Raw genomic sequence first — 20918 nt, forward strand, 5'->3', positions numbered from 1 at the left:
CTGGATGCATTTGTTTTAGCCTTTTAAACAAATACATTCCATTGTATCATGGCATTGTATAAACTACATGTGGAGCAAATTGCAGGTGTATTAGATGAGGAATAAATACATTGGCTGTTGCCTTTTCACTATGCAAATAGACTAGGAAACAAAAATAAAGAGTACGTGTCTCACCATTTCAATGTTTTGATACTTGACAACTTCAAAGTTGTTGCACATTGTGCATCTTTTACACTATGCATTACAGACTAGGAAACAAAAATAAACACAGTTGTTGCACATTCTGCAGTGTCTGAGTACCTTGAGTTTTCCTAGTTCTCTACCCGGACAGGAGTTTGTAAACCAGTGTAGATGACAAGTACTAGTTGTGGTCACTGGACTTTCGCGAATAGTTGTGTTAGGGCGCCATCTGTCAGATTTGCATGGAACATGAAGTACAGTATCCTGACCTACACAGTAAGTAACAAAAAAATAAACGTTTTATGAGAGGGGAGTACCTTAATTTGCACAATATGGGTTGTAGCCACCTCATTAAATCTATAGTTTTACTTGTTGCTATTTACCTAGAAAAATGTTCGTTCAACATCTGTCTCATGTCACAGAAATATTGAGGAAATTATTTTACAGTGTCTATTCCAAAACAGTAGGGGGCACCGATCATGCAAATTGCGCGGAGCCTCACGCTGACAACCCCCGGACAAGAGTAAAGAGTCGGAAGCGCGAGGTGAGTGTCATGCCAGTTCACATGAGCAAACTGTGATGATGGTTTATTTGTTTTTCTAAATATGTTTAATGTTATTAGAAATAGATGGATTAATCCAACACATTTCACAAGGTGGCCGGGCTAGCGGGATTTGTTCCCCTACAAAGTAACGACTAATTTTGGCATGAGGCTGCATGCTAACTGGAAGGTCAAAGCTAGCTCTCGAAAACCCTTCTCCATATAGGGTTTTCAGCGGTTACATTCGCATACATGTGAACTACAATTCCGACGCTGTGTTTTTAACGTTTAGAAAAGTCAATCATCGCTTTTAAACCGGGTTTCCAAACATATGCTGATATGCCCCTTATCTTTCATATCAGCGAGAAATAATCATTCAAATAAAGATACATTTACTGTAGCAGTTTTGCACAGATCCACAAGCTGTGTGTCTCCAGTTGAACTACACATCCTCCCCAGTTACGCATACACACAGGTGTTCGGATCACGCTAGATAGTTAATTAGCACAGGTGGCCGCCTATGTTTTCCGTGAACAAGCGATGTAACGTGGCGATATGGCCATGTGGGAATACTAATGCAGTGTTTACATGGTAGACGGCAAACCGGATGTCATTGTTTTCAAGCACGACTGTAAATGCCGACGGTGAATGCCGTCAGCCGCCACAGTAGACTGGACAAAGTTAAACTATTTCAACTTTTGCCGTCTGTGGTAGCATTGTTTTCTACCGATGTTGATTTGCACTGATTGTTTACTGAAATCACTATAGCAACACATACCTTGTGCTGGCTTGGTTTTGCTGTCACCCTCTTTCTTGCTTTGTTGATCCGCTATGCCAACAGATATTACGTTTTTTTGCGTCCCTCCTCTAAACGCATCATAACACTAACCTAGCTTTTAAACTGAGGCATTCTGCCTTCTTACAGTTTTCAGCCATTAATGCCGTTAGCTTCGCCCACGACTACCTCTTGTGAACTACAATCTTGATACTGTTTTTTAACGTTTAGAAACGTCAATCAATGCTTGCCATATGGCTTTCAAAACATATGGCCCTTATCTTCCATCAGCGAGAACGAATCCTTCTAATAAAATAAACTTACTATAGCAGTTTTGCATAGATCCATCGGACGAAACTACACTTCCGTTTATACACAGGTGTTCGGAGATTGATAATTAGCACAGGTGGTCGCCTCTTGTCTTTTCGTAAACAAGCGCTGTAACATTATGGCCTTGTGGGAACACTAACCCTATCAAGGTGTGTAGTAATTGAACTTTTAGTTTTTAGAAAATTATTTCTCGCTGATATGAAAGTAAGCGTCATCTTGATATTCTGGTGTTGTTCGGGCAATTTTTTAAGTATTGATAGGGCCCTTGTTTGTGGGGGAATGTAACCTTTTCTGGGTGATTTGTGATGTTCTATTTGTGCCATGACTGTGTTTTTGTATTTTAACGTATGTGTGTATATTAATGTTGTACTATACAGGGCGCATTTTAAAAAGAGACCTAGGTTACATTAGAAAAAAGTACCTTGTGTTTCCAAAACCGTACCGCAAGCGTCGAGATCTTAACAAAATTCCAGCGGCCAGAATATACTATCGTCAATAGGTGCTAAAGGTAGTTGGCGTCTATGAATGGGTTAGGTCAAGCCAAACTTTCAGTTTTGTAACACGCAAAGGGAAACTGCTAGCTAGCTAGTAGTCTTTTCACAGTTTAGATTGTCTGTATTGTAAAATAATTTTTAGAAATAGACTGTTAAAGACCCAGAGCAGTCAAACTTGATTTTCCTCTGTTTATACACTGAACAAAAGTATAACCGCGACATGTAAAGTGTTGGTTTCATGAGCTGAAATAAAAGATCCCAGAAATGTTCCATAAGCACAGAAAGCTTATTTATCTCAAGTGTTGTCTACAAATTTGTTTACACCCTTGTTAGTGAGCATTTCTCCATTGCCAAGATAATTCATCCACCTGACAGGTGTGGCATATCTAGAAGCTGATTAAACAGCATGATCATTACACAGGTGCACCTTGTGCTGGGGACAATAAAAGGCCACTCTAAGATGTGCAATTTTGTCACACTACACCAGGGTTCTTCAATTCTGGTCCTGGAGGGCCGAAACACCTCTGCTTTTCATCCTCTCCTTCTAATCAGGGGCTAATTCAGACCTGGGACACCAGGTGAGTGCAATTAACTACCAGGTAGAAATAAAAAACAGAAGTGTTTCGGCCCTCCAGGACCAGAATTGAAGAACCCTGCACTACACAATGCCACAGATGTCTCAAGTTTTGAGGGCGCATGCAATTGGCATGCTGACTGCAGGAATGTCCACCAAAGCTGTTTTGAGAGAATTGAATGTTCATTTCTCTACCATAAGTGGATGTTACAAGTGACATCAATAAGGGATCATAGCTTTCACCTGGTCAGTCTATGTCATGGAAAGAGCACGTGTTCTCAATATTTTGTACACCAAGTGTATTTCCACACTATGAGGATGGAATAATACTGTGTGAAAATTATGTGTTTTGGTGGGATGGAGTTTTGGCCATAGTAGCTACTAGCCAAGCTTTATTGTTCAATGTCAACTGTGATCAAGTTGGGAGAATTTATTTTTTTCTCCAATCCCGCAGACATCTAAGAAGATGGTGTTGAAGGAGATTCCAACTGAAAGTGTTGGCCGGCCCTTGGGCCGGAATGAAGTTATTGGTTTACTCTTCCGACTGACTATATTTGGTGCAGTCACCTACTTCACCATAAAGTGGATGGTTGATGCCCTTGATCCCACAAGGAAACAGAAAATGGAAGCGCAGAAACAGGTGAAGTTTTAAAAAAATGAGAAGTTTGACCTGTTTGATTCTGAGCATCTTCTGTGGATATGTATCATGTTTGTTGGGACTGTATTGTAATGTGCAAAGGTAGATGACTATTTACAGTTGGGGGTTTTAGGCAGAGAAACTCATGAAGCAGATTGGTGTGCAGAATGTCAAGCTCTCAGAGTATGAGATGAGCATTGCAGCACATCTGGTGGACCCATTGACCATGCAGGTAAGAGAGCTGCATCAATACACAATTTTTTGAACCCCAAACTTCATTACAACATTCTACAGAGTATACGAAACATTAGGAACATCTCCTCTCCTTCAACTACACTGATTTGAAGTGGATTTATCAGGTGACATCAATAAGGGATCATAGCTTTCACCTGGATTCACCTGGTCAGTCTATGTCATGGAAAGAGCAGATGTTCTTAAGGTTTTGTATACTCGGTGTATGCCGTCTATGCCTCATAACTAACTGATGTGATGCTCTCTCTACAGATCACATGGAGTGATATTGCTGGCCTAGATGAGGTCATCACTGAGCTGAAAGACACTGTCATACTTCCCATCCAGAAGAGACACTTGTTTGAGGGATCCAGACTGCTTCAGCCACCAAAAGGTGAGTCTCTTCTTTCATAAAATATTAGTTTATTGATACAGGTAATGATAGAGACACAATGCATATTAAGGTTCAACAGACCACCTTCAGTCTTTAGTACTCCTCGTACCTCTTCATTATGATAACAGGTGTGCTGCTGTATGGACCACCTGGCTGTGGAAAGACGCTGATTGCCAAAGCAACTGCCAAAGAAGCTGGCTTCCGCTTCATCAACCTGCAGCCTTCCACCCTCACAGACAAGTGGTATGGAGAGTCCCAGAAACTGGCTGCTGCCGTCTTCTCTCTAGCCATTAAGCTCCAGCCCTCAATCATCTTCATAGATGAGATTGGTAAATGCTTATTTTACCATTGCCCTTCCTTTGGTATACAGTACTTTGAAATCTTGTTTGGGTTCTTCAGCTAAGCCTGTTATGTAGTGATCATCACCATCTCCTGTTGATCCTGTCATTTTCTGTTCCAGACTCTTTCCTAAGAAGCCGTTCCAGCTCTGACCACGAGGCCACAGCCATGATGAAGGCTCAGTTCATGAGCTTGTGGGATGGGCTGGAAACTGACTACAACTGCCAGGTACAGTGAGGGGAAAAAAGTATTTGATCCTCTGCTGATTTTGTACGTTTGCCCACTGACAAAGACATGATCAGTCTATAATTTTAATGGTAGGTTTATTTGAACAGTGAGAGACAGAATAACAACAAAAAAATCCAGAAAAACGCATGTCAAATGTTATAAATTGATTTGCATTTTAATGAGGGAAATAAGTATTTGACCTCTGCAAAACATAACTTAGTACTTGGTGGCAAAACCCTTGTTGGCAATCACAGAGGTCAGACGTTTCTTGTAGTTGGCCACCAGGTTTGCACACATCTCAGGAGGGATTTTGTCCCACACCTCTTTGCAGATCTTCTCCAAGTCATTAAGGTTTCGAGCCTGACGTTTGGCAACTCGAACCTTCAGCTCCCTCCACAGATTTTCTATGGGATTGAGGTCTGGAGACTGGCTAGGCCACTCCAGGACCTTAATGTGCTTCTTCTTGAGCCACTCCTTTGTTGCCTTGGCCGTGTGTTTTGGGTCATTGTCATGCTGGAATACCCATCCACGACCCATTGTCAATGCCCTGGCTGAGGGAAGGATTTGATGGTACATGGCCCCGTCCATTGTCCCTTTGATGCGGTGAAGTTGTCCTGTCCCCTTAGCAGAAAATCACCCCCAAAGCATAATGTTTCCACCTCCATGTTTGACGGTGGGGATGGTGTTCTTGGGGTCATAGGCAGCATTCCTCCTCCAAACACGGCGAGTTGAGTTGATGCCAAAGAGCTCGATTTTGGTCTCATCTGACCACAACACTTTCACCCAGTTCTCCTCTGAATCATTCAGATGTTCATTGGCAAACTTCAGACGGGCCTGTATATGTGCTTTCTTGAGCAGGGGGACCTTGCGGGCGCTGCAGGATATCAGTCCTTTACAGCGTAGTGTGTTGCCAATAGTTTTCTTGGTGACTATGGTCCCAGCTGCCTTGAGATCATTGACAAGATCCTCCCGTGTAGTTCTGGGCTGATTCCTCACCGTTCTCATGATCATTGCAACTCCACGAGGTGAGATCTTGCATGGAGCCCCAGGCCGAGGGAGATTGACAGTTATTTTGTGTTTCTTCCATTTGCGAATAATCGCACCAACTGTTTATCACCTTCTCACCAACCTGCTTGGCGATGGTCTTGTAGTCCATTCCAGCTTTGTGTAGGTCTACAATCTTGTCCCTGACATCCTTGGAGAGCTCTTTGGTCTTGGCCATGGTGGAGAGTTTAGAATCTGATTGATTGCTTCTGTGGACAGGTGTCTTTTATACAGGTAACAAGCTGAGATTAGGAGCACTCCTAATCTCAGCTCGTTACCTGTATAAAAGACACCTGGGAGCCAGAAATCTTTCTGATTGAGAGGGGGTCAAATACTTATTTCCCTCATTAAAATGCAAATCAATTTATAACATTTTTGACATGCATTTTTCTGGATTTTTGTTGTTGTTATTCTGTCTCTCACTGTTCAAATAAACCTACCATTAAAATTATAGACTGATCATTTCTTTGTCAGTGGGCAAACGTACAAAATCAGCAGGGGATCAAATACTTTTCCCTCACTGTAGGTCCATCATGAATAAAATACAAGGATCATGTGACACCTGTCTGGTTGAGTCTGTTTCTCACTTGCCTCTCACCTTTTCCACATGTAGGTCATCATTATGGGGGCCACTAACCGTCCACAGGATCTAGACTCTGCCATTCTGAGGAGAATGCCCACAAGATTTCACATAAATCAGCCTGTGAGTATATTCACAAACTGTACACGTTTATCAGTGTATATACACAGTACTATGAATATGTACTATGATATGTGGTCCTCTGTAGCTCAATTGGTAGAGCATGGCGCTTGTAACGCCAGGGTAGTGGGTTCGATCCCCGGGACCACCCATACGTAAAAATGTATGCACACGTGACTGTAAGTCGCTTTGGATAAAAGTGTCTGCTAAATGGCATATTATATTATGATTATGCAGTACTATATGAGATTACCTGAAATGTATTTAATTCCTGCTAAAAATATCTTCTTGCAGAATGTCAGGCAGAGGGAAGAAATCTTGAAACTCATATTGGAAAATGAAAATGTAAGTTCTACATGTAAGTCATGGTAATTAAGTTATGCTTTTTGTCAGTGTGTGTTTTCACTAAACCTCCCCATGCATATCCCAGGTTGAGCCCACTGTTGACTTTGTTGAGATAGCGAAGGAGACTGATGGATTCTCAGGGAGTGACCTCAGAGAGTTGTGTCGGGACGCTGCTCTGCTCTGTGTGCGGGACTTTGTCCATAACACCCATGCCAATGACAGGTACCACACCCCTTCTCGAGCCCTAACGTGATGACCATTACCACTGTCTTACATTGGCTTTACATATGAGCATTTGTAGTGATTAGAGATTTCACACAATTAGAGTGCCTTCTGCAGTTACCAGCAAGATACTGACCTTTTCTTTGTCTTCTGTCTCCCTCCCACCACCCTTCCAGTCTAGAAGAGGATTACATCCGGTCCATCCAGCAGCAGGACATGCAGAGGGCCATCCAGAAGATGAGGAAGTCCAAGTCTGCAGGGGGACAGAGTGTACTGATGCATGCTGCTATGGATTGAGTGTTGACGTGCAAAAGAGAACTATTAAGCCTCTGGATATGTTTTCCTTATGTATGAAGAGTACTGATAGAAACCATGAAGCGGTACACATAATAATGTAATGCCTAACATAATATCACTTCAACATTTTACTTCATTTATTATTTAAGAACATTTGGTTCAATGTATTCACATTAAATGTTTCGGTCAAAATGCAATTTATTATCTTGAAGTTAGGTGTTACATGATACTTATGTTGGCATTAGTTTCTTATGCATATCTGCTCAACCAACATCTCACCGAAGCATGCTCTCAGACTGCAAAATATGAGCACAGCTTTGGATCCTTTCAGGTTTGACAGTACACATGCTCGTCCTTATTACACACACACAGCAATATTGATTTAGCCTTTGGCTTTCACCTTCCATTTTATCTGAACATCAAATGTTTATTTTGGTACTGTATATTTAGGGCTATTCAGAAAAATGTTTTCAGGAAAGCTGTTAATCAAACTAGCTAGTGTAACATCTGTAATAGAATGTGCTACTTTTAGTTGGCACTGTCATCCTTTGACTATTAGCTAAGTGTTATACAATGAGTGGTTTTCGGATGTCTGAATTATATGAATTAGATCATACTTTTTATCATGCATGATAAATGTTTCTATATCAAAAAGAGCAATTCAACTTTTCATTGAAAGTGAATTATCGCTGTGGATGTTGTGAAGAGAACACGATGCAAAGATGTTTGGGTAAGTTTACAGTGTCATGGCCTTCCATTTATTTATAGTAAATACATAGAGCAGGCTAGAGCTGTAATATCATGAGCTACTAATGTTAAGGTATTTATTATTCAAGTTTACTTTTGTTTTTAAAACTTCAATAGATCAGGAAACCTGTGTGACAGGTTGTGTGTCTGTGTTGTGCTTTCAGGTCCTTTTTATGACCTCTTGTTAGTCCAGGTTTCATTTACAGTAGAATATAGAAACTGCTTGTGAATACTTCCTGCGCTGATTGTCATGTCGCTTATGCCGCATTCATGTGCTTATGCCGCATTCATGTGCTAGTCGGAACTAGGAAACTCGTAAATGTCAGACTTGCTAACTTGTTGTAGTTATACATGTGCCGCGTTCAACCAGTTAGCAAGTCGGAAATTTCAGAGTTCTGACTAGCCCGTGAACGCAGCATTATAGTTTCTGTTGATCCCTTATGATGACCAGGATGCTTAATTGTTGGGTGATTGATTATTTATTCATGACAAACTTCTAGTATCTCCCACAAGCAACAGCCATTGGAACTTGTAAATCTATTGAATGTGTGTGATTGCCAATTCATAGTTTACTTGAATGACAAGTTTTCTGTGGACATATAGTTTTGAGGATTAGTGGAAATTGTTTTGTTTATTATTAAACTCTTGTTTAGATCAAATATGCTTGCTTTACTTTATTTTATATTAAATAATGGTATTGTTGATAAGTTCCTGATTGTGACTAATATTTTAATTGAATATTGTCTTCTTTGCCATTAACAATCGGCTGATGCGCTGCCTTTGTAGTACCCTGAATTCTGGTGTCAGCTAAAATAAATGACACAAATACATCTTTTAATGTTATGTAATAATTTATTTGCTTGACATTTCCTATACTCTGAAAAGTATTCTGAAATATAAAAAGGTAAATACAGTATAAGAACATGAGTTAACATGGCATCACTTGATAAATAAAGTTTCATTCCATTACACAAGAGTAGTTAAAACCCCTTCCATTCACATACCACAAACTTCTTGGTCACTCATCTATGGAATTACATCATTTGTCTTCTCACAGCTTAAAAAACATCTATCATGCATTTTTTAAGTTACTACCTTGGAAGTTAAGATGCATAGATAGGTAACATAAGTGATCTGTTAATAAATCATTCATATTGATTTCTCTCAATGACTTCCAATTAAAAAGTACTTTACTTGCTTACAGATTCCTTTTGACCCACTCATCAAACTAAACGATTTCTAGTTGAAATAATAAACAGTTAAAAAGGAGTAAAAAAAAAAAAAAAAAGCCTAGATTTCTACAGTACTTCAAATCAAATTGTATTTGCCACATGCGCCGAATACAACCGGTGTAGACATTACAGTGAAATGCTTACTTACAAGCCCTTAACCAACAATTCAGTTAAGAAAAAAAAATGGATAAGTAAAAAATTGCAAATAATTAAAGAGCAGCAGTAAAATTAAATAACAGTAGGGAGGCTATATACAGGGGGTACCGGTACAGAGTCAATGTGTGGGGGCACCGGTGGGTCGAGGTAATTGAGGTAATATGTACATGTGGGTAGAGTTAAAGTGACTATGCATAAATAATAAACAGTAGCAGCAGCGTAAAAGAGGGGGGTGGGGGTGGGGGGGGGGGCAATGCAAATAGTCCGGGTAGCCTTGATTAGCTGTTCAGGAGTCTTATGGCTTGGGGGTAAAAGCTGTTAAGAAGCCTTTTGGACCTAGACTTGGCGCTCTGGTACCGCTTGCCATGTGGTAGCAGAGAGAACAGTCGATGACTAGGGTGGCTGGAGTCTTTGATAATTTTTAGGACCTTCCTCTGACACCACCTGGTATAGAGGTCCTGGATGGCAGGAAGCTTGGCCCCAGTGATGTACTGGGCCGTACGCACTACCCTCTGTAATGCCATGCGGTCGGAGGCCGAGCAGTTGCCATATCAGGCGGTCATGCAACCAGTCAGGATGCTCTCGATGGTGCAGCTGTAGAACATTTTGAGGATCTGAGGACCCATGCCAAATCTTTTCAGTCTCCTGAGGGGGAATAGGCTTTGTTGTGCCCTCTTCACGACTGTCTTGGTGTGTTTGGACCATGATAGTTTGTTGATGATGTGGACACCAAGGAGCTCTCAACCTGTTCCACTATAGCCCCTTCGATGAGAATGGGGGCGTGCTCAATCCTCTTTTTTTTCCTGTAGTCCACAATCATCTCCTTTGTCTTGATCACGTTGAGGGAGAGGTTTTTATCCTGGCACCACACAGCCAGGTCTCTGACCTCCTCCCTATAGGCTGTCTCATCGTTATCAGTGATCAGGCCTACCACTGTTTGTCACGGTTTCGGCCGAGACTGCTCCTCCTCCTGGTTCGGGCAGGCTTCGGCGTTCGCCGTCCCCGGAGTACTAGCTGCCACCGTTGAATGTTTTGTGGTGTGATTGCTTTGGTCTGTCTTGTACACCTGTGTCTGTTTGTGTTCTGATTACGTGTCCTATAAGTTCCCTGTTTTGTATAGGTTAGATTGTGTGTTGTTGTCTGCCCGTATTTCGGAGTTGCGTGTTGTCGCTCTGTTTGTTTGTTTAGTGTTTACGCATGGTTTACGCATTCACTCGCCTCTGTTTGTTTCGAGGCCGTGTATTGTATTTTTGCACTTTTGACTAGTAAAGTCTGTTGGACGAAGCCTCTGTGTCCTGCGCCTGACTCCTCCACCACATCCACATCGGTTCATCTGACACTGTTGTGTCGTCAGCAAACTTAATGATGGTGTTGGAGTCGTGCCTGGCCATGCAGTTATGGGTGAACAGGGAGTACAGGAGGGGACTGAGCACGCACCCCTGAGGGGCCCCCGTGTTGAGGATCAGCGTGGCAGATGTGTTGTTACCTACCCCTACCACCTGGGGGTGGCCTGTCAGGAAGTCCAGGATCCAGTTGCAGAGGGAGGTGTTTAGTCCCAGGGTCCTTAGCTTAGTGATGAGCTTTGAGGGCACTATGGTGTTGAACGCTGAGCTGTAGTCAATGAATAGCATTCTCACATAGGTGTTCCTCTTGTCCAGGTGGGAAAGGGCAGTGTGGAGTGCAATAGAGATTGCATCATCTGTGGATCTGTTGGAACGGTATGCAAATTGGAGTGGGTCTAGGGTTTCTGGGATAATGGTGTTGATGTGAGCCATGACCAGCCTTTCAAAGTACTTCATGGCTACAGACGTGAGTGCTACGGGTCGGTAGTCATTTAGGCAGGTTATCTTAGTGTTCTTGGGCACAGGGACTATGGTGGTCTGCTTGAAACATGTTGGTATTACAGACTCAGACAGGGAGAGGTTGAAAATGTCAGTGAAGACACTTGCCAGTTGGTCAGCGCATTCTCAGAGTACACGTCCTCGTAATCCGTCTGGCCCTGCGGCCTTGTGAATGTTGACCTGTTTAAAGGTCTTAATCACATCGGCTATGGAGAGCGTGATCACACAGTCGTCCGGAACAGCTGATGCTCTCATGCATGTTTCAGTGTTACTTGCCTCAAAGTGCCAGCAGTTAAGTCTACTCAAGATTGTACATATCAAACCCAAAAACTCGCATACAAGAAGGATTTGTTACCTTGGTGATGCTGATGGTGGGCAGTGTCTTGGCGTCGCTCAGTGCCAAGTCAAGCTTGTTCTCTGGCACAAAGAGCTCATTCACTTCCTCTGTCACACTAGTGGGCACAATACAAAACAAAGGGATCAATGTGTTAGTACATTAACAAGTTCACACTGTTCAAAGGAGCCTGAAAATACTAATTTGGATAATATTGTCCAATGACTACGACATTTTCCTCATGGTAGAGATAGGGCAGTACCAGTAATTTGAAAATACTGATTTAGCTACACCACAGACAGACGAGGCCCAACAAGGTCTCAGGAGCCATAGATAGACTCACCTGTTCCTTCAGCAGCTCGACCAACTGCTGGATGCACTCATTCGCTGAGATCTCTCCGGTCTTCAGCATAAGCTCAGGTGACTCAGGCTTCTCAAAGGGTGAATCGATGCCCTTAAAGCCTGAGGGGAGAGGGTTAGGATACCTGTTCAGGACCTTGTCAGTAATTGACACTACTTTAGTGCTGTAGCTGTACATTCTATGACCCACTCTCTTTGCTTGTTTAATAGCATGTAAAGTAGTAGACTTTGAAGCCATATGATCTATGCTGTTAAAATCTTGCTCTGTAATGTAACGTAAAAGAGTACTGGAACACTAGAGGGCAGAGTCAGTCTGATCAGTACCTTTAATCTCACCAGCACAGGCCTTCTTTTAGATGCCTTTAACATCCCTGCTCTCAAACACCTCCAGAGGAGCGTCAATGAACACCTCGAAGAACGACAGCCCAGAGCGCTCATGGATCTTCCTGGCTTCATTTCGGTCCTTTCGGAGGAAGAGACTGGGTAGCAAAAATCAACATGTTTGGTATCTTAATTTTGCTTCCATAACAAAAACTGGTTTTCAAGACCATATACCAACAGAAGTGAATGCAGACACACAGTATAGCAGCTATACAAGCCAGAGCTCAGATCTATCACAATGGATGATTTAGAGATGGCCCTTTGATAAGTTTCCAATTGAGTATCTCAATTGCGAATTGAACAGTGTCTGTTTAACTGTGTCACTCACTCACCTTAGTGAATGGGGAAATTAAGCTGGTGATGCAGACCAATCCTGCATCTGCAAACAGCTTGGCCACCTCAGCGATGCGCCTGATGCTCTCCTCCCTGTCCACAGAGGTGAAGCCCAGGTTACTGTTCAGTTTCTGTCGGATGTTATCCCCGTCCAAGGAGTAGCAGGGAAAACCAAGTACTCCTCCAGGGCAAAGCCGACGGTTTTCTTTCCAGCACCTGACAAACCCTTTGTACACAGTGACATAGTCAATATTTACAATACATCCATTATCCAACGAGGCTTATATGAAACTATGTAGTGTAGTATTGGAGAGAGAGGGTTTTCTTTGCTTACCTGTGAGCCAGACAGTGCAGCCTCTGAAGCCTTCTCTGGTGCCCACCACTGGCTTCGCTTGGACCTGCTCACATGGTAAGCCTGGTACCCCACGTTAGTGACCCTCTGAAAATCCTGAAACCACAGAGAGACCGCATGATAACACATCTGCACATTTATAATTGAGCTATTAGTACAAGAGAAATAAATACTGCCTTAGGGGTTTGCAACTGAACACACAATATTTGAGTCAGCTGGGAAACACATAACTGTGCTGTAACATGTAGTGTTACAGCTTGATAAGGACTGCATTAAGTCATTCCCAAGACAAGTATACCTTCCCATATGTTTAAATTCCAAGCAGAACAATATGTCTGTCTTTGTTTAGTTTTGATAAGAGAAACTAGAGAACAACAATTCATTGTTCCTTTGGAAAGGGCCTTATGCATAAATTAGAAGGTGGTGGGAGAACGCAAGTAGTGAGTGACACGTGATCAATGCCATATGATCCCTCTATAAGCTTATGTGAAATACCTGAAAGAAGCCATGCTACAGTGAGCTGCCCTGCCCCAATAGCTGCACTACTCTGGACTCCCCTGTACAGCTGTCTATTACTCTGAATGCAATGGGAAGGATTGTAAAGAGTTTACAGCTCATCAGGTCCTTGTTAGATGTAAAAGAGTTCCGACTACTGACCACCAGGCACAGAGACTAGAATGATATAGATAACCCCAACCCAGGGAAGCTTTCATTGGATAGAATGTCTTTCAGATCATCTGGATATAACAAGGTACACTAATGTCGCTCCAGCCTTTTCTAGTAATTCTCTGTCCAGCCTCCCTAAGTGCACCTCTGTGGCTTCGCATACTGTGTGCAGGCGGACCAGGTTGTTGGGGGCTGCAGAGGGACAGGGGAAAACAAAAAGGTCTATTCATTCATACATTGGCAGTCAGGCCCACTGCTCGCTGGCTGCAACCCCTCACACACAGGCCTGGCTGGGCCTCTCCCAGGTCTGCCCAGAATGAGCATCATTCATTTGGCCCATGGGCTCAGTGACTCCCATAGTACATAGCGGCTCACTGTTACTGTTAGACACAACTCCTCAATGAGCCCTTGTTAGTGACATGGATAAGCTTCATGAAAACCGGTCCAACTGGCACAACTTTGCGCACTGTTTAGCAGCCATAAGCCAGATCCAGGTGTGTGGCCTAGATACCTGTCACTAAATATGTCACAAGCTGTAATAACACATCTCAGCTATTTGAAATAGTTAAACACATCATACACTATCATATCATATGGTAAATCTTATAATACATTCAAAAAAATAAACGTGATTATGTTAATATTATACAGAACAGTCTCAATTCGTCGGGGCATGGACTTTACAAGGTGTGGAAAGCATTCCACAGTGATGCTGGCCCATGTTGACTCCAATGCTCCCCACAGTTGTGTCAAGTTGGCTGGATGTCCTTTGGGTGGTGGACCATTCTTGATACACATGGGAAACTGTCGGGTGTGAAAAGCCCAGCAGCGTTGCAGTTCTTGACACAAACTAAAACTAAAAATAATTAGGCTTCATCTCAAAAGTAAAACAGAATGACACCAATAGAACTGGCATAGCGGTGGGTCCGATAGAACTGGCATAGCGGTGGGTCCAATAGAACTGGCATAGCGGTGGGTCCAATAGAACTTGCATAGCGGTGGGTCCGATAGAACTGGCATAGCGGTGGGTCCAATAGAACTGGCATAGCGGTGAGTCCAATAGAACTTGCATAGCGGTGGGTCCGATAGAACTGGCATAGCGGTGGGTCCAATAGAACTGGCATAGCGGTGGGTCCGATAGAACTGGCATAGCGGTGGGTCCAATAGAACTGGCATAGCGGTGGGTCCAATAGAACTGGCATAGCGGTGAGTCCAATAGAACTTGCATAGCGGTGGGTCCAATATAACTTGCCTATCGGTGGGTCCAATAGAACTGGCATAGCGGTGGGTCCAATAGAACTGGCATAGCGGTGGGTCCAATAGAACTGGCATAGCGGTGGGTCCAATAGAACTGGCATAGCGGTGGGTCCAATAGAACTGGCATAGCGGTGGGTCCAATAGAACTGGCATAGCGGTGGGTCCAATAGAACTGGCATAGTGGTGGGTCCAAAAGAACTGGCATAGCGGTGGGTCCAATAGGGAAGTAAATGAAAATAAATTGCCAAAATTATATTCAGTGCCTTCAGAAAGACATGTTCTGAATTCTGTCACTGTACATTTCAAAACTGCTGAACAAATAGTTATATTGACTAGGTCCGTCCTAGCTCGCTTATTAATGTTTTAATTGAAATTACGGATTGCCTCTTATCCACTCATTGTCCCCTTATGCCATAGTTTGTACATCTCAATTGCCAGTAGAAATCACATTTGTTTAAGCAAGTCACCTATATCAGCTATGTTGTTTCAAAAGGAAGTAAATGAGGCTGAATGAACTGTTTCGCTGCCAGACAAGGCTCCGCTGATAGCCAGGTGTAGCAGTGGTAAGGATTCACTCCATGCTGCTGAAAACAAAGCTCTGCTGTTGGGACAGATTTCTGTAGGCCCTAACAGTTTGTGGGCACCGTTTGTCACCGTTATAATGCAATTAATGTATTGTTTAGTGTTGTGTTGTGTTGGGTAGTGGCTTTGCTGGCATGCATCTAAAACATTTTTGGGGAGTTTGCCCCACCAAGATTTATATGCTAAAATCGCCACTGTGCTTAATATCAAAGATGTTTACAGTCACGCCACGCCCTTACTGTACCCATGTGACCTGTCACTATAAAATGCGGTGTGGTGTGACATACTGTCTATTACTTCACTCGAACCCTACGGAAGTGGAGGAACGACATGAAAGCTTGGCGACCCGTTACTCTACTCAGAGAACCAATGTTAAATTCATAACCCAACAGGATGCAACAGAATGTAACACAGAATTTCAACTGTGGTATACAACCGTATACACAAGCAAGCTGAAAGCTATAACTTACAATATGAGGCTTCAATTGAGTGCAACAGCACCAATAGTGGAAGGCCTCTGTGTAGGACATCCATCTCACTGATGGTTGATAAGTAAGTATGTACAAGGTTCACGGTACGCTCACTTATCTGGGCTGAGAGAGCGTGCCGTGTCCAGAACCACAGACCCCACTGATGGTGTGGACATAGCATTGAGTCTGTAGGACCTCATGAAAGTTATGGGTGTTGCCTGGGCAGCAGCCCATATAACAGTCCAGGGAGGCCCCTCTGAACAGGGCCAATGAAGTGGCCATACCCATGGTGGAGTGTCCTACCATGCCTACCTGCTGCAGGGTGTGATTTTGACACTGCATTGGTAATTCAATATGTCAGTCTCTGCTTCGAGACAGCGCACCCTTTGGTGTTCTGCCCATAACACACAAAAAGCTGTTCTGTTTGACGAACAGTTCTTGTTGCAGCAAGATAGGCACTCAATGCCCTAACCGGGCAAAGTGTATGCAACTCACAACTCTCCTGTGAGGAGTGGGGATGCGGGTGAAATGCCGCTATGATTAAGGGCTGGTTAGCATGTGATGATGAAAGGACCGTAGGTGAGAATGCTGAATTTAACCAAAGCACTGCCTTAGATCCATCTTCTGCTAAAGTGAGGCATGAAGGATGGGTAGAAAGCGCATGTAATTCTCCAACATGCTTGGCTGAAACAATAGCCAATAGAAAGGCAGTCTTGACTGAGAGCTCACATAGCTCAAGTGAAGACAGGGGCTCAAATGGTGGCCTCATAAGTGATCGTATTACAACAGCCAACTCCCATGAGGGTACTGAAGGAGCCTCGGGGGGACGTAGCCTGCGGGCACCTTTCATGAATTGCACCCGCAATCTGGTCATGGCCCATAAACATGACTGCCATATACACTTTCAATGTATAATGAACAAAAATATTAAGGCAACATGCAACAATTTAAAAGATTTTACTGAGTTACAGTTCATATAAGGAAATCAGTCAATTGAAATAAATTCATTAGGCCCTAATCTATGGATTTCACATGACTGGGAAGGGGTGCAGCCATGGGTGGGCATAGGCCCACCCACTTGGCAGCCAGGCCCACCCACTGGGGAGCCAGACCCAGCCAATCAAATACGTTTTTTGTGCATTTCTGGGATTGTTTTATTTCAGCTCATGAAACATGGGACCAACACTTTCCACGTTGCATTTATTTTTTTGTTCAGTGTAAATGGGGAGTTCCCTGCAGCCATAAGCTCCTAGAGGAAAATCCAAATGACAGAAATTGGGCAGGAAGATGGCGATTCTGCATGGTCAGGTGTATTGCTCTGAGGGATGTAAGGTGTTGATTTGCCCAAAGCAGTAGCTCCCTTGCTACCTGGTGCAGTGCCATTGACCTCAATCTGCCCTGGCGGTTGATGTGTGCAACCACAGTTGTGTTGTCTGTCCATATGTGTAGTCCCCTGTAGCTCAGTTGGTAGAGCATGGCGCTTGCAACGCCAGGGTTGTGGGTTCGTTTCCCACAGGGGGCCAGTATGCACTCACTAACTGTAAGTCGCTCTGGATAAGAGCGTCTGCTAAATGACTAAAATGTAAATGTTGTCCTCTCAGTACTGGGAGGAAGTGCCGGAGTACAAGGTGAACCGCCTTGAGCTCCAGTAAGTTGATGTGAGCTGTTGTCCATGGCATAGCTGTGGGAACTAGGGGTGCTGAGAGTGCTGCAGCACCATCTGAATTACAATTATTATTATTTTTAAATATGTATTTCAAAAAACTTTACTAGTCCTGTATTAGCGGACCGATAAAGCCGTCTTTAGCGCATGCAAAAAAGGTTTTTCTGCCATTAAAATTGCAGCACCCCAACTCCACTGGAAGTTTGAAGTGCTAGGCGCCACCATTGTATTGCTCTCCAGCAACTCATTGAAATTGCCCCTTCTGGCAAACACAAAAGCAATGTATTGGCCGCATGTGGAGCAAGCCCAATGGTACAACTTGGACTGCAGCCTCTGACTCTCTATCATTGTCACCGGTTTTCTCAGTTTGAATGTTGAAAGACAATGTCAGAGATACCACTTTTTCTGGAAAGAGTGTTGCTCGCATGATTTCAATGTAACAGTGTCAAGCCCAGGAAGTGCACACAATGAGTGGGGACCAGAGAACTATTTTCCAAGTTCATTGTTAGTCCCAACTCGGAGAGGTGATTTGCAAAAGCTTGGCTTTGTGACTCTGCACATATTAGCCAATCGTTTAAGTAGTTCAGGCCCCCTCTACTCCCTCTTGGCAAAGGGGGGCTAGCGCTTATGCACTTCATGAAAGTGTGAGGGGTGAGCGAACGCAAAACTGAAAAACATGTTTTTCGATGGCAAATCTCAGGTATTTTCTGTGTGCTGGCAGAATGGGGATATGGAAGTATGCGTCTTTCAGGTCCACTGTGGTGAACCAATCTCCTGGTTGTACTGACTAAAGGATGGTTTTGATTTTCAGCACTTCCCTTCAAAATGCTGACAGATGATGATTCAGGCACCTTAGGTCCAGGATCGGACGGAGGCTTCCGCCCTTTTGCGGCACCAGAAAATAGATTGAGTTGAACCCGCAGTTTTGTTGCACTGGTTCCATCTCTTCAATTGCATGCTTTTCCAGGAGCAAGGAGACTTCTGAGCAGAACGTTTGCTTTTGAGCAGGGTTGCAAGCCATTGCTTTCAAGACACCACTGAAGCGTGGGGGTCGCTGACATAATTGTAGTGCGTAACCTTGTGTTAGAGTGCGTAACACCCATTTGTTGGCCGTTGACCTTTTCCAGCTGGAAAGGTGGTGCTCGAGGAAACTGTGTTGTGCTAGCGAGTCAGTCCAATCAGGACCGAGGCTCTGCGTGATGTGGTGCTAGCGAGTCAGTCCAATCAGGACCGAGGCTCTGCGTGATGTGGTGCAGAGGGGACGCGGCCTGCATATGGTGCACCTCTGCCTCTTGGGTGATGCTGCGCTCCACCTCTTTGGTAGGGCCGAGAGTCTCTGTTCCTCCACTCCTGAGCAGGTACAGTGTGAGTCTGAGCCTGGTTTCTTGGCTCCCCAGTTGGGGCCCTGGGATGGGAGTAATGGTTTGCTGGCTGATGCATTCTAGGCTTTGGAATGAGGCACTGAAGCTCCATCTGTGCTTCTCTTGCCTTCCTTAGACACTGGCCAGGTGATATATGGGTACACCTAGGAGTGGAACCTTCTCTTTGTAAGGGAGCTTAGACTGCACTAACCATAGGTGGTGCCGTGCAACACACAGTGTTGCCAAAGATTTCCCAACCATCTGAGTATTGCCCTGAAACCATTGGATGAGCAGCTCTACATCCCAACCATCTGAGCATTGCCCTGAAGGCATTGGATGAGCACGTCTGTAACTATAGACAGTTATTTTATGGTCTCATCATCATAGTTTGCGGAGAGGCATTCCTGCAGCTCTTTCTGATAGAAATTCAGCAGCGATACTGACTTAAGTCTAGCGGCTGAAGCAGTGCTGTCATTTGTCCTGCGTAGGAATCAGAGGAGGCTGGTGGGAGGAGCTATAGGAGGACGGACTCATTGTAATGGCTGGAATAAATATAACGGAGTCAAACATATGGTTTCCATATGTTTGATGTGTTTAAAACCATTCCATCTATTCCGCTCCTGCCATTACCATGAGCCCGTCCTCCCCAATTAAGGTGCCACCAACCTCCTGTGGTAGGAAGCAATCAGATGCCCTGCATCGTTTGTTAGGCAGCTCTTGGTCTGAACTGTGACTAAGAGAAGCAGGCAGAACAAGCGAAGCAAATTATTTGTCCATATGGGAGAAATGGCCAAAACCATTCTAATCTGCACCATGAACTGTAGCTAAGCGAGTGCATATGCTTGGCATGACAGTGGTTGTCATTTGGCATGCTCCAAGTGCATTGGAGCTCACGCAAAGTCTTTGAACAATGGGATAGATGTCTCAGTCTTTGAAGAACTGAATGAATCAAACTTGGATGTGGACATCATGTCAGTAGGTGCATGTTCCACGTTGAGGTTCCTGCATGCCATCGCAAAGATTTCAGAGAAGGATATTTTCTGGTCGAACGTCACTGGGACTGGACGATGCTAGAGCTGTGGTACGTAGTATCATCATCAGAGTGCTCATAGTCTGTGTCATGAGTGGGAGGCTCTTGTGGACAGTATGTCAGTGTCATCTGATTCAACAACCACGCGCCGTTCAGAGGTAGGGGTTGGATTTGGAACCGGCGGGGGAAGCCTGGCCACGATGTGCTCGAGGGCAGACTCAATGGTTGCCATACGACTGTCCAGTCATGATCTCCTTGCATCTCAGTGTGTCGAGATTTGTGCCCAGGTGAGGATGAGCGACAGCGTTTATTGGGTGGTGGATCACGAGGGTAGTGAGACCCGTCATTAGACATTGGAGCGTTTGGAATGATCATTGACCTGTGTGGCACTCATATGATGAGAATCCAGAGGCACCACCCCCAAAGCTCGCAAGTCGATATTTCAATGCTCTTGGTTAGAATTTCTGACAGTGAGTGCAAGAGCTGCTACCCTGTGCAGCCGCTTGAGCATGTTCATTTCCCAAGCAAAGAACGCAAAGTGTGTGCTCATCTGAGGCTGGGAGTTGTTTTTCACACTGTTGCCATGGGTGGAACGTCATCCTGTGTACAGCACTGAATCAGTGTGCAAAGAATGGATTTTCACATAAGAGAAGTGTGTTCAAAGAAAAAAGTTACAAAAAATATATTTTTGTTCCGGTGTGTCTCGGTGTATGCTTTGATTGCTCTCGGTATCGGCTTCGGATACTTTGAGAGAAAGTTATATTTACTATTGGCTCCAACCAGTCGTGTTTCGGGGTCGAGACTCCCGCCTAAATATGTATC

At 43.9% G+C, this 20918-nt stretch overlaps 1 protein-coding gene across 1 annotated transcript; it reads left to right on the top strand.

Annotated features, from left to right (window-relative positions):
• The first annotated feature begins 701 nt into the window (after positions 1–701).
• LOC311101154 (outer mitochondrial transmembrane helix translocase) lies at positions 702–8916 on the top strand. Its single transcript, XM_084142232.1, has 10 exons — positions 702–724; positions 3349–3534; positions 3665–3763; positions 4036–4156; positions 4285–4485; positions 4617–4723; positions 6381–6470; positions 6762–6812; positions 6898–7034; positions 7211–8916. The coding sequence occupies exons 2-10, from the start codon at positions 3361–3363 to the stop codon at positions 7329–7331; spliced, it is 1101 nt and encodes a 366-aa protein (XP_083998358.1). The 5' UTR covers positions 702–724; positions 3349–3360; the 3' UTR covers positions 7332–8916.
• The last annotated feature ends 12002 nt before the right edge of the window (positions 8917–20918 follow it).

This window comes from Coregonus lavaretus (assembly GCF_964263955.1).
Source record: "Coregonus lavaretus genome assembly, chromosome: 25".
Classification (NCBI taxonomy): Eukaryota; Metazoa; Chordata; class Actinopteri; order Salmoniformes; family Salmonidae; genus Coregonus; species Coregonus lavaretus.

Bases quoted from the DNA above. Each gene is read 5' to 3' on its own strand.
- LOC311101154 (XM_084142232.1), top strand. From the start codon at position 3,361: ATGGTGTTGAAGGAGATTCCAACTGAAAGTGTTGGCCGGCCCTTGGGC. The intron at 4,486-4,616 runs GTAAATGCTTAT...TTTCTGTTCCAG, and splicing joins CATCTTCATAGATGAGATTG to ACTCTTTCCTAAGAAGCCGT. The intron at 6,471-6,761 runs GTGAGTATATTC...ATCTTCTTGCAG, and splicing joins GATTTCACATAAATCAGCCT to AATGTCAGGCAGAGGGAAGA.